This window comes from Lissotriton helveticus, chromosome 1_1 (genome assembly GCF_964261635.1).
Source record: "Lissotriton helveticus chromosome 1_1, aLisHel1.1, whole genome shotgun sequence".
Lineage (NCBI taxonomy): Eukaryota > Metazoa > Chordata > Amphibia > Caudata > Salamandridae > Lissotriton > Lissotriton helveticus.
In genome coordinates this window covers 910,241,462-910,256,034 of record NC_136057.1, presented here as the reverse complement: position 1 = coordinate 910,256,034, position 14,573 = coordinate 910,241,462, and the positions used below count along the sequence as shown (strand labels likewise).

The following is a 14,573-nucleotide window of genomic DNA, read 5'->3' as shown; positions in this document are numbered from 1 at the left end:
CACCACTGGAGTCAAGCTAGCCGGGCTGATGAGGTGTTACCTCGAAACCGGGCCGGTCCTCGGATGCTTGATTCGGTTCTGGGAAGGACATGGCTTTTGTAGTTCGGACTGGACTGTTCCCATGGGGCACAGGGTCAGCGCTGATTTGCATATCGCCTTTGTCTAACCCAGGGTGGTGTGGAGTGGAAAAACGATGGATTTGGGCCCAGATCTTTGGACTGGGGTGAATGTGTGACATTGATCCACATTCTGTCCATCACTGTTGTGTTTGCAATTACTACTTTTGATAAGAGGCATCTTCTGTTAGAAGTCACACATGCATAAATACATTTTGAAATCTTTTGTTGTTTCTATGTAATTTCGTTCTTTTTATGTTTGTACATAAAAGCAGGCACAAATACTGCCCGGTTAAAAACCTGTTGACACTTTAAAGAGCACTACCTTCAAGTGTGCTTCCCACAGAGTCAGCAAAGGAACGAGAGACCTGCCTTTAAATACCATTTGTATAACAGTACCTGCCATTGTAGAGTTTATGTTCCTCTACTTCTAACCTGGTTACGGAACACAATATATACGCCACATGGTTTCCATCCAGGCCTTTTCTTTCCTAAAGGGCAAAATCTGGAAGTTAACTTCCTCTTTCACTCACATCTCTTAATGATCCATTTTGCTTTAGGAACAGACCTTCATCACCTCTCTTGATTAACTGTGATCTTATTTTCTTCTGTTCTTGAAAACTTTTAATTTCCTGCTTCTCTGTAAATAGCACCAGGACCCTCTATCCTAGGATAGCCTCTGCATTCTAAAAATGCTTAGGATGGGCTGGAATGCTACCCTGAGTGATTGCCAATGGTTAGACAAATACCCTTCTTCTCACTACCTTTTGTGTGTTTGATATATTTTCTCTTAAGCAATTTATCACTCCCTTCCGAAGAAGCGCTGTACCACCATCACCTTGATAGCTAGATGTTTTGATTTGTGCTTTCGGAGGTGTAGAGACAAGGTGTTTTGTGAACTTCAATGTGTTTCTTGAATGGATAACATGGAATACTATCTAGTCCATCAAAATGATCTTTAATTTTAGTTCAACACAAGCAATACTTTCCACCTCCACAGTGTGAAACTGCTAGGGTTGGGTACACAGGGTCAGACGTACTTGGAAGCATGGGTTTTGAAATTTTGTAAACCCCATTGTCTTCCGCTGATTGATTTGAAGTGCTCTGGTCCTCTTTGATCGCAGTAGTTTGCAGAAGATGTTCTGCTTTTCTAGTTGTGGTATGATGAAAACTTTGTGTACATTACTCGATGTGCTCATGATATTGCAAATGTGCATAAGTACTCAAATGGCCTCTTCTGATTCGTAATCACCATGGTTTTCTTTGTGTTCTTGTACATCCATTTTTATAGACCATAGTCACAGGTTTTCTTTCTTATCAAACAGATCCTGCTTTTTAGGTCCACAAAACATGATGTAGCATTTTGGGAAAGAAATTGGGGCATTACAACTATCTTTATCTTTGTAATTAATACAGCTGTATGTGCCAGTTGTCTGTATCCAGAATCCACAATAATGACTGCTATACTAATAACTTGATAGGCGACCAAGAGCCCCTCTCTGCAACTGCATTCACTTATTTCATTCAAGGCAAATTGGGTAGAAGTTATTTCATCCCGCACAATATTTTTCCCTTGTACGGATTCAAAATAGAACAGGACGTTTTAGCACAGATTGTGATGAACACTTTGGTATAATTTTTTTTATAAAAGGCATCTAGTTTCCCCCCTCTCAACCTGGGGAGATTGAGGTAGCTGAACAAGCAGCGGAGCAGTGCTTTCTAGCTGCTGCAGCCACCGATATCGGATTACAATTAAAAGAATAAAAAGAATAGTTGAGCAGTATTCAGTGTCTTATATTATTGTTCTGGCTTAGTCACTACATCAGATGGCAGCCATGTTCAGGATATCGGGCCCAAACTTTATCCAGAATGGGAATGGCGCAGGAATACTTGCAAGTTTTCTTCATTAATATAGCTAATTAAAAGACTCTGGGATTGTAAAGCTAAAAGCATTTCTCACCTAGACCATGAAGATTGTGAAACTGTAAAACTACATAAGGAATAAGCGACTGACGCAAACCTTTGTTCTTTCCGGAAGGCTCTTTAAAATCATGGCAGCTCGTCACTTTCTCATCTGATACATCAAATTGAGACATGTTTCCATTATTAGAATTTGGGAAATTTATCTCATCACGAAGATTGTATGGCCTCAAAGGTTTTAAAAGTCTGACGGAGCCCCAAGGTACGGTGTTTAGGGTTGAAGCAAAGATAAGCATGCCGCCTCTGATTTCGACAGACTCATATGATGCAGTTGGTTGACAAGGTAACATTGATTGTTATGCAGAGAAAAGTATCTACTAAAACACTGCCTTATTATGCAAGAAAGAGTGCTCACCCCTCAAGCCTACTCAGTGGCATCTCAGGGTCCAGATAAATAGGCTTCTTAGGCATGCAGAATAGTGATCAGCAATGTCTCTCATGCATTGCAATTATTCTTTATGGCATTTCCATGGTTTCATTTAGGCTTTTGATTTTTGCACTAAAGCGAACATTGTAGCTTATGTGGAGGCTCTCTTCACACATGGTTTTGGAGATCTTGTTTAAATCTGCACCTGCCTGTGCTGAAAGTGTTCCTTTAGCAGTCCATCATTTAGCTAGCGGTAGAAGAAAATTTCTGATACCTTGAAGAACAAGTTACTTATTTTCAGTAATGCCTTATCTGGTAGAGACTATCTAGCCGCAGATTCCTTACCTTAGAATATTCCTCAATTGTCAGACTGAATCCCTACTATCTTAAGTACCTCTGCGTGATGGAAGGCGGTTCAATTTGGCTTCGTATTAGCATCATAGGCATTGTATGCACCAGGAAGTGATGTGTGCAATACCTGTATAGGCACCACCCCGGCTCTCTGACATAAGTTTATATACATGACTATTTCCACACCAGAAGCACAGAGTCACATCAGAAGGCTGACTGACCAGATACTGAGAGCCTGCAAGGACCTTTTTAGGAAAAGTAGCCAGTTTGCAGAACATGGAGGATGGAAGGGTCGGTAAGGAATCTGTAGCTGGATAGAGTACCTACTAGATAAGGCATTACTGAAGGTAAGTTAACTTGTTTGTCTGATAGAAACTTCTAGCTAAAGATTCCCTACGTTAGAATGGGTACCAAAGCAATACCACCCTAGAGTAGGGTCTGGGAACTGGCTCAGACAAAAACGTCCTGGAGGACCGAACGGACCTAACTGTTAAGGAAGTAGTGTTTGGTAAATGTGGTCAAGGATGCCCATGTCGCAGCCTGACAGACGTCCGATGCAGGGACTCTGCAAGCGAACGTAGTGGTTGCAGCTTTGGCTCTGGTGGAATGAGCTCGCAAGCATTCAGGGGGCTGCTTTTTGGCCAATGCATAGCAAATCTTAATGCAGAGCACAATCCATCTGGAGATGGGTCACATTCTGCACTGCTTTCCCCTTATTCGCTCCAGTGAACCCTACAAAGAGCTGTTGGCCCACCCAGTGTTCTTTGGTGCGATTGTTCTAGACTTACAATATTGTTTTTGGGTCCAGGTGATGGAGTCTCTCCTCCTCCCTGGAGGGGTGAGGCAGAGCGAAAGTTAGTAGCGTGATGCTTTGGCGATGTGGGAAGGTCTCAGAACAGAAAAGAGGTAAGGAGAAGCAGTTTGTCTTGGAAGTAGCTGGTGTACAGAGATTAAACAGAAAGCCCTTGCAGCTCCCTAACCCTCCTGGTCAAATTGCTGGCCACCAAGAAGACTGCCTTGATCATCAGAAGTCCTTGAGAGCAGCTAGGCATGGGTTCAAAGGGTGAACACACTAGGTAGGTTAAAATAAAATTAAGGTCCCATTGGGGCATAAGGAAAGGTTGGAATGAAACAGTTGTTAAAGACCTTTCAGAAAACTGGTTACTTGAACAGGAAGGCTGATCAACTTGCATTTCAGTGCACCAAGCTACAAACTTGTCCCAACAACAGGAGAACACAGTTTTGTTGATGGACGTGTGGCTGCCAAGAAGATCTCATGCACTTCGGAAGCGATATAATAGACTTTTGACTGCTGCAGCTCAATCTCCATGCATGAAGGCAGAGAGTGTGCAGGTTCGGGTGCAGGACCCTGCCCTGTTGCTGTGACAGGAGATCCTTCCAAAGGGGACTGATCAGAGGACCGATGCTCATGTTTGTGATACCATAATCTTCATGTCCAATCCGGAGCCACAAGGATGACTTAGACCCGGTCTGTCCTGATCTTCTTCAGAATTCAGGGAAGGAGTGGTATCAGCAGAAAGCCGTACAGTAGTCTTAAGTCCCACTCAAGAGAAAATGTGTCTTCGAAACGAGCTCCGACTTGGACTCTTCAACAAGCAGAAGTGCTGACATTGCACAGTCTCGGTGGTGAACAGATCTAACCAAGCTTTTTCCCAGTCGCAGAAAATAACTTGCACCACCTCCGATGAAGATGTGATTTGTGATCCACATGGCACCAATGAATGATTACATCCTCCCGAAATTCGGAGATCCAGCGAGGTGTTGTATGACCAGGAAAATGTCCTGAGATTCCAGCCATGTCCAGATATGCAGGGCCTCCTGGCACAGGGTCCACGACCTTACCTGCCCTGTTTGTTGCAGTACCACATGACTGTAGTAGTGTTTGTGAACACCAGGACCAGCCTCCCTTCAATGGATGGAAGGCAGACTTTCGATGCCAAGCGAATCGCCCTCAACTCCAACAAACTATTAGGAGCAGGGCCTATGTCGGAGCCCAGAGTCTCTGATCTCCACCTCTCCCAGATGCCGCCTCAACCCAGGAGTGACGCATCTGTCTCCACTGTGAGTGCTGGGTGGGGAAAAGAGGAGTCTGGAAGTGGACAACAACTACCTGGGGCAAATCTGCCTGCAACAGCCAGTTGTCGAGGCAGAAGAATGGGACCCCCTGACCTCTAGAGATGGGCTGCAACCACCACCATCACTTTAGTGAACACCCAAAGACAAAGGCCAAGGAGGATCAAAGCAAACTGTAAATGCTTGTGGCTCACCGTGAACTACAGGTAATGTCTGTGGGTCTCCAGGATGGAGATGTGGAAATATGTGTCCTGCACCTCCAGAGCTATCATCCAGTCCCCAGGATCCAGGGCAGACAGGAACTGAGCAAGGCATCTTTAATTCCTCCTTTTTCCGGAAGTGGCTTAGAGGGCACAGGTCTAGTATCCTTCTTCTGCACTAGGAAAAAGCGGGACTAGCAACCACAACCTACTTCTGATGTCTGCACTCTCTTGAGGGCCAAAAGCGCATGCACCTGACCTGACACAGCATAGAGAGAGATAGTCCTCCGTCAGCCAATCTGAGGAAGGTGGTGTGGTTTCAGTGAATGGAAGGGCATAACCCCACTGAACAATTTGGAGCACACCTTTGTTTAAAGTTAAGGCTTGCCAATGGAGCATGTGGTGCCTGATCCTGCCGCCAACCAGTTCCCCCGATGGTGCGAGGGCCCATTAAAGGGGTTTGGAAAATGCAGCAGCCAAGGTGTGCGGAGGAACAGACTTGGCAGATTTCTGGCATTGGATCCAATGAGCTGCTAAGTGACTTTTATGGATGAATGAGCCAATCCTGCCTTAGCCAAGGACAGGAGATAAGGAAGAACCCGATGAGGCTGAGAAGAGTAAGGGTCAACACCCTTCTTCCGGCACCAGATGCAAAATCTTTTCCATTCCAGACGGTAAGTCTTGTTAGTGGAAGGGGCTCTAGCTTGAGAAAGAACCTCTCTTATCTCATCTGAGAGGTGAAGGTTTAGGAACTCTCGCTGCTCAGGAGCCATGCTGTCATGTGTAAGGAACGAGGATCCGGATGCCAAATCTGACCTTGGGACATGAGAAGATTCGGAATCATCCGCAAAGGAAGTGGAGGAGCCAGAGAAAAAAGGTGCAGCTCCGTGAACCAGAATTGCCTCAGCCAAGCAGGAGCTATTAGGATCATCTTGCACGGTTCCGCCTTGATCTTCTTGAGAAGCCTTGGAATCAAAGGAATGGGGGGGAAAGGTGTACACAAATGCTCTTGACCAAGCTATCGAAAGCGCATACCCCAGCGACCCTCGATGGTGTAACCTGCTTGCGTAAAACTGCCATTTTCTGTTCATCGGGGTGGCAAAGAGATCTATTGAGGGTTTGCCCCATCGATGGAAAATCTCCTCCAAAACCGTCTGGTTCAGTTCCCATTCGTGGCTGACTGACGACAGCCTGCTGAGTCTGTCTGCCTTTTCGTTTAGTACTCCTGGCAGATGTTCTGCTTGTATTGATAGTCCGTGTAGGATTGCCCACTCCCAAATTTATTGGGCCTCCTGAGATAACGGAAGATATCTGGTACCCCCTTGTTTATATAGTCCATAGCCGTGATGTTATCCGTGCGGACGAGAACCGCCGACCCTTGCAATCGTGGAAGAAATGCCTGCATCCCCAGCCGCATCGCTCTGAGCTCCAGGAGGTTGATGTGAAAATGACAGTGCTGGGGCAACCAATGCCCGCTGACATGTAAATTGTGAAGCACCGCACCCCAGCCCTCCAGCAAGGCATCTGTCGTTACCACTTGAGGAGCTGGATTGTTTACGAAGGATAGACCTTGGGATAAGTTTTCTTCCTTCGTCCACCACAAGGCTGCCCTTCTCATTGCCGCAGTAATCACCACCTTGTTGTCGAATGAGCTGTGAACTTGTTGCCATTGCCTGTCTAGTTGCTTCTGAAGAGATCGAATCCGCAATCTGCAGTGGGGTATCAGAGGAATGCATAAAGAAATCACTCCTAGAAGGGATTTGTAACGGCGTACTGAAAGACACTTTCTTTTTCTGAACAAATGATCCATGGATTCAGCTTTTCCGGCATCGAAGGATGGAAAGGCCTTGCTGAGAGTCGTGTCCAAGGTAGCTCCCAGGAAATGTGCTGTTCTGGAAGGGAAGAGAGACGACTTTTCCCTGTTGAGAGTGAGACCCAGATTCCTGAATAGGTTCGTACATGCCTTGACCGTTTCCTCCGCAGCCCCCCTGGACGGGGCCTTCAGCAACCAGTCGTCCAGGTATGGGAAGACCTGAAAATGGTGTTCCCTTAGGAAAGCTGCCACCGTTGCCAGCACCTTGGTAAAGACCCTCGGGGCAAGTCTGAAGGGTAAAACTCTGAATTGGAAGTGGCTCTTGGCTACTGTGAATCGAAGAAACCTCCTGTGGGCTGGATGAATGGGTATGTGAAAATACGCATCTTCAAGATCGAGAGTAGCCATGAAATCTCCCGGATTGAAGAGACGTAAGATATCCTGGAGCGAAACCATCCTAAAGGATTGAGAAATGAGATAGGTGTTTAGCTCCCTGAGATCTAAAATGGGGCGCCACTTCTCCAGCGTCTTCTTTACCAGGAAGAACCTGGAATAGAATCCTTCGTCTTTTTGAGAAAAAGGAACCAGCTCTACAGCTCCCTTGAGGAGCATCTGATGAACTTCGAGCGGCAAGAGACGCAGATGTTTCGAAGGCATGGCAGCAGGGGGCTTGGAAGGTGGAATTTGAATAAACTCCAGGGTATGGTCCTCTTGAATGATGTTGAGTACCCAACGGTCTGATGTTATCTGTTTCCAGTTGTTGGCCTCCACCTTGGACTCCTGGGGAAGTTGGTCCAAATATGGTGACAGATCGCACCACATTTGGCGATCATATCTGCCAAGGATCGCCAACGCATTAGCAGCTCGCACCAGAAGACTTGCCATAGAGGAGTATCTCTTCCCCGCATTATCAAGGTGCCTGCCCTCTTTATCAGGAGTTGTCAGGGGTGCCGAAGGATTACGTGACTTCCTCTGTGCTGCCTGTGATATTACTGAATCCGGTTTCGGCTGCCCAGTCAAAGACGCCGGACCATCCTCAGGGGCCTTGTACTTTCCCAGGCGTGGCAAAACTGGAATTACCGTAGCTGGGTTTTTCATCGCCTTTAAACCCTCATCCCAGACATACCTGACGATGGGTATTGACCAGATTACCTTCCTATAGGGCTCTTTAAAATCATAGAGGAAGCACCCCGTTTGCACAGAAGGCATAGGAAGCTTGAACCTACTAGAGGCTCTCTCCATCAACTTGTGAAATCCCTCAATATCTGCCGGGGGAGAGTCCACTGGGTCCGGACTAGGTGACGCTGGGTCCGGGATCACATAATCATACCATTCCAGACCTTGGTTAGGCCTGTTGTCATCATCCTGATCCTCGTCCGAGGAATCATCCTGAACCTCCTGGATCACTGGAGGTATACTTGGAACAGGTGTCTGTGGCCGAGAAAGCACCTGGGATTGCACTTCCGGAGAAACCGTTATTGAAGCCGCTGGAGCAGATACAGCCTGTACTGCCGGGACAGAGGCAACAGGAGGAGGAGCCTGAGAAAACCTGGCCCTATAATCTTGCAACATGCCATGAAGATCTGCCAAGAGGGAAGAAGGAACTGAAACCATCTCCTGGCCTGAGCTCTCTTGACGTTGATAAGACTGCTGGTAAGAGCATTCATGAAGGTACTCGCCCTCAGAATCAGTCTCTTGACATTTCACCAACAACTGAGAAGGACTATGTGCATAGCCAAAAGAGTCCTGATCATCCCTATCAGAATCCTCTTCTTCCTCAAGCAACAGTGCGGGAAGCAAGGGGGTAACCCTCCTTCGAGATGTCATATCCGGTGTTATCCTTTTCAAGGAAATTGTAATCCTCTCTGTCGACGAAGACGTCATAGACGGTTCCATCGGCGATGGTGTTGCCAGAGAAAAGCTTGTCTACGAGGACGTCGTTGGAAGATCTACTGTCGATGGTTAAATCGTCGACGACGCGATGAGCGTCGTCAACACTGCCGTCGACGAGACCGTCGACGCTCCTGCCGTCATCAGCGTCGTCGTTGCGCTCGTAGACGACACCGTCTTCACCACCGTCGTCGTCATCGCCAATACCTTCGTCGACATCCTCGTCGACGTCGCTGTAACCGTCGTCGACTCTCCCGTCGCCGCTGACTGCACCGTCGACGAGCCCGTTGACGGTGTAACTTTCCTCACCTGCGATTTAAAAGCCTTCGTAGACGGAGTCTTCTGCAGAGTCGTCGACGACTTGGAACCTTTCTCAGATGACAGAGAAGAGGGCTTCTTAAACGCCTTAGCCGTAGCTGTAGATAGTCCTTCCCTCTCCTTTACACCGTGGCGAGGAGATTTGCTAGGACTCCGGCTCTGACACTCCCAGGGGGTCTTTTTTGAGGCCTTAACTGGACGCTCTGAAGAAGGTGAAGGGGAAGCCCTACCCCTTTTGACTGACTTTCTGGATGAGGTTGCAGATGAAGAATTCTCACTGTCACTTGACAGTTTCTTTTCTTGACTTCAATTTCTGGAGCCAAGTGAGGAGGCGACCTTCACGTCCCGGAGGGTTTTCGTAGAGAAGGTGCGGCAGATCTTGCAGTCCGCAGCCTTATGATCAGGGTACAGGTAATAAATGCAGTCCTTATGCCTGTCCTCCACATACAGCCTTTTCTTGCCACAGGTGGAACAAGCCTTGAAAAGTGCTTTCTTCTCCTTGTCAGACATTACTAGATAAAACACCTAACAATTCTGAAGGAAAAATGCTGGAAAATCCTCAAATAGAGTTGAAGGGAGCAGAGCTCAAAGGAGACTCCCTTAGCACAACGAGCGGTAGATAATCTGAGGCTCTGAGGTTCTCTCAGGAAGGTTCTATAGGGTGAGGCTATTCTGATTGGCTGTTGCTTGGTTTTGGTCTCTTTTGCAAAAAGAGGTGGACATGCTACAAAAGGGAATGAGGCCTAGTTCTTTCTCTTTTGTACCTACTGCTATGTTATTTTGTTACCGAGACTCCCATTCTGACGACGGGGAATGATACAAGCTATAGGAATCTATGAAAGTTCCAATTCTTGGGCAAATATAATGTGATCACACTGAATTTATAATATAATTGTTGAGGAAATATAAGGAACAATGACGTAAGCAACATTTGTCAATGTTGCTTAATATCAATTTAGCCATTTTTTAAATTTATTTTTAACTCTTTTTATTGACCCATGCTCATCATACAGCTTATCAAGACATAACAAACAGCTTGCTGCATACATAGCAGTTAGGAAGTGATGGCAGCCAAACATGACCGGGATCATAATCAATAGTGGCTCTTTTAGGGCCCATCAGACTTTATGCGCAGTTTCCCTCCCCAATCCAGTGTTGAGTGTCAACTGCTTCATGTCTGCCAGTACCTCCTATAGACTTGCCAGGCCCCCCACATCGTTTCCCATTTCTCGGAATGTAGCTATTTGTAAGTTACAAGCAACACCTCAACTTGGCATAAGACAAATGTTTTAGAAGAGGAATTAAGTGAAAAGCTTTGATTTGAGGACATTTGTTATCCTGTTTATTATCTTTATTTGAACAAAATGTATTGAGTTTTTTATTTTGTTATTCATTCCAGAACTTACGTTGTTAAGCCCTTCTTTAGTATTGTTTTGCATGGGCTAAAACTGTAAAATATAAAAGTCATATACATTGTACATTTACAGAGGTGCTCACTTTAAAAACATGTTTGCTGAAGCTCAAGGAGTATCCCATTCAACCTCAAGGCTCATTGGGTTTACCACTTCCAAAATAACCAGCCATAGCTTGACATAAACTGTTCATATTGCTTGTCTCTCTTACCAGTGCCTATGTATCCTTGACTACAGACAAACCATTCTTTTTTCATGTTAATATGCTTAATTTCATCGTGAATCCCAGGTAGGAATACATATAATTCCATATCCTCTTGTAGTAAGTAGATCAGTAAAAATGCCTTACCTTTAGGTAATTTTTAAACATTTTAACATCTGGATGTTGAAGTACTTGACAGAACTCCTGCAATACAGAAGAAAGGCACACAACTCAATCATACCATTTACATTTTAAATTCATTCCATTTATGATTTACTTTTGGGACACTAACCTGAAATAAGCGAGACTCTCCCATGCTAATCTGAAAAACTCAAGTTTTTGAGCAGTTCAATACCTCCAAACCCCACCATCTTACTGTCACCCTTCACTTTTAAACCAGCAGGTTTTAGGAGGGCGCAAAGGGATGACTGATCAGTCCGTACGCCTATATTTAATTTGCACAAAATCTGTAAGGCAAATGGGAGTACCTTTATTTAATGTTTACTGATCTCAAGTCGGAATTTGATTTGGTACATAGAGAATTATTTTTGGCTAGCGTTAGACCATCAGGGACTGGGCCAGTATTGGTTAATAGCTCTGCAAAGCTTACACAGACAAGACAGTTCGGGTACACCATAAGCCTAAGGAGGAAAATACAGAGTATTTCCCAATGAGCACAGATGTGCACCAAGGATGCGTATTAGCTCTTTAGTGTTTTTGAATGATGTAGGTTCACATTTACTGCAGTACATGAACTTCTTAAACAAAGACCATGTTGGTTTTGAATTCGACCTAGATGATATTTTCTCTGAGATATGTTATTTGTTAAGTTTCCTCTTTGTATACATTCACTAAACTTATACAGCCAGATGGAAAAATGGCAAGTGTAATGATGAATTATGCAAATGTGCCAGGGGAGATAAAGAATCCATCATGCATTTTATTTAATTCCAAAAACTTTGATTGCCCATATGAAAAAGCTTGTCCTCTTATGCGATGCTTAAAATATCGAATGAGGCAGATGCCCTAGTCAGGTGTTATAGGACGAATCAGCCTGTGACTTATCGTGCAGTCTCTATGTATATCTGGACCGCTTGGATTGTGATTGGTAGACTTCAGAATAAGAGTAAATCAGGTTAATCCTAGCTCGTTCAATATCTTTTAGAGCTGATGAACAACAGTTCTATTGTATTGTGTACATTATCAAACTGGTCAAACAGCATTTGTAGTCTATGACTGAGTAGACAGGGCTGTGGAAGTTAGTATTTAACTCTATTTCAACTTCTTTGGTATTTGGTTACCAGATTAATTTGCATTGATTTTATAGTTTGTGTATTTGATTGTATTGTCTAGTGAATATACAATCTTTAAAAAAAAAAAAAAGGTATTGTAGTGATTTTACTGTTCGTACCATTTATATTTTAAGGCTTATGCTGAGAACAATTAATAAACGTACTTACTTCTTAGAACATGTAATGAAAAGTCTAGGCCATTAGCCTCAAGTGTATGCCATGACGCGGGTAGATTTTTACATCTCACTGCCAAGGCTAGAACTCATGAAGTTCTATTGAGTACAAACATTGTAGTCTACATCTTTACCAAATACGGCCAGGGATACGGAAATAATTCACCACATTTTTTTAATTCCTCTTGGGCACACAGGTGTACCTCAGCTAGAGGGCTATTCAACATCCTAGCAGATGCTGCAAAAAGAGCATGCAGCCTCTTGGTCTACTACCCTTGTACCGATCATTGGAACAGCTGACACAGTCACAATCTTTCAGCCTGGCCTAAGCACTCAACCACTCTACCAAGAGATCTACAAACTGAATCATTATGCTCCTCATTAATGGATCCCACTGCCCTGAAAGGTCTGGCACTCACCTCTACTTGTCTGGTCCAAAGTAAAGACATTCCTAACTGGTAAAATAATATTAAAAATCTGGGGGGAGCAATACTTATGTCCTTGTTTATAACAGCCAATATTAATCAGGAATTCGAACTGGAAAACAGAAAAGCTTAAGACTGGTTAACATAGAACCACTGTTAGAGGGCAACAACTAGTGCATCAAAGCTCAAATTAGTCAAAAAAGAAGAAGGACGCACATGTATCCCCCTGCTATTCTTTAGTATTTAGGCTTTAGATCAGCAGGATAAAAGGAATGCACTGGTAGTGCTGTTCCTTCCTGCTCAACTTCAACATTAACCATCATGACAAACCTTTGATGGCTTGGAAATGGGGGAACTAAGGTAGTGTTTAAAGATATAACAAAGTTAGTCTCTTATAACTAACGCAAGAACAGGGCTGAATTCACTATCATGAATTGTTCTTATTTTTTCCTGGTCTAAAAGTATATTTCCTGCCTTTAGATCAAACCTTAGACAGTTATTAACAATAAATGATAGGAGCTTCAAAAACTGTCTGGTGGAGCTCCAGGAAATCGTTCTCTTAAAGGCAAAATCACAAAGACGGTAATAGATTAATATTACCCAGGTTTACTAGGCTAACTTGGTGTAAGTTAAAGTTGATTTAAATTTGTAATTCTTGCTCTGAATATGTGATACGGCTCAGAAAGGCAGACAGTCATTGAGTTTTTTTTAGAAACAACAATGGTACCATGCATCAAAGAATCAAACGTAAAGATGAATACAGACACAGTCGATTCTGTATTAAGTGACTTGTCCAGCCGGACAAAGGTCTAAATGCATTTACTTAAGCAGGAATACACAGAGAATTTCCTTCGACAATTTCACGTTGTGGGGCACAAGCCTGTACCCCAATTAAGCACATACACCTTAGTACACTCAAAGTGAACAGGAAAGGGCTTTTAGGCAAAAAGCTTAAGTGTTCTCAAAATCGCAGTTAGAACAAGAATTTCAAGATGCACGTTTACATCAACATAGTACATGATATAAACAAGGTATAAGGCACATAAACTGGTAGACGGCGTTTCAATCCCACTTTTAAATCAAAGGGATCATCATCAGGACATTTGGTAAGTGCCTAATTAATTTCAAGCCTCTAAAACCTAAAGGAGAATGTGGGGAGGTAAGAAATATAGGGAGATATATAAAAAATCAACATTTGTGGACATTGACTCACAACGTGGTGATGGGTGGAGGAGTGGTGTGGAGTAAAAACAAAGCAGGCAAGTCAATCCTTAACGGTTGGGCTAAAAACAGAAGTGAAATTGATTGCAGTTGGACTTCAGCCAATTATTCGGTCGGGCTGATTATTTCAAAGTAACTTAAGGTTACTTAAGGTTGTAGCGACATAGTGCGAGTACGGCAATGGATAGAACGACATGTACCCATAGGGTAGATTAAAAGATGTGCCTGTAGACTTAGTGACTACTAGTAGTTCCCTTGGTTGGGAAGCTACCAGGGTAGAGAATTGAAGGTTGTTTGGGAATCCAGTGAGTAAATACAGTGCCCTGTGAGCGAGGAGCTGCAGTGAACGTGACCATAACAGAATAAACAAGACTCTCGTGGTAGTGTAGTTTACGGGAGTCATGGCGCGGAATGGCCGTGATAATCATGCCGAGAGTGGGCACAGAAGACTACTACAGCTTCACGGACGCCGAGTGAAGGGAGAGTGAAAAAATAGAACGGCGCAGTGGGGAAAACGGGCTTACCATTTCAAATCCATGGCTAGGGGGTAGGCATAAGGCGTTCAAGTGGTCACCTATAGGAAATAGAGGGGAAGGTGATCAGGGTATGGCGAGCAAGTCTAATAAGTGCATGGAGAGGAACAAGATGGTGAACAAGGAGCTTACCAATACCGGGAACCACCGCGTAGCGTCGGGAGTCCAATCGCATAGGGTGCTGGG

At 44.3% G+C, this 14,573-nt stretch overlaps 1 protein-coding gene across 2 annotated transcripts in view; it reads right to left on the bottom strand.

The window, feature by feature from the left end:
* XPOT (exportin for tRNA) overlaps nucleotides 1–14,573 on the bottom strand; it is a 538,373-nt gene that overhangs the window by 19,644 nt on the left and 504,156 nt on the right. For both annotated transcript variants that reach the window (XM_078676087.1, XM_078676095.1), the window contains exon 24: nucleotides 10,891–10,947. In XM_078676087.1, coding sequence (XP_078532213.1) covers nucleotides 10,891–10,947 — 57 coding nt within the window. The remainder of the gene's footprint in view (nucleotides 1–10,890; nucleotides 10,948–14,573) is intronic.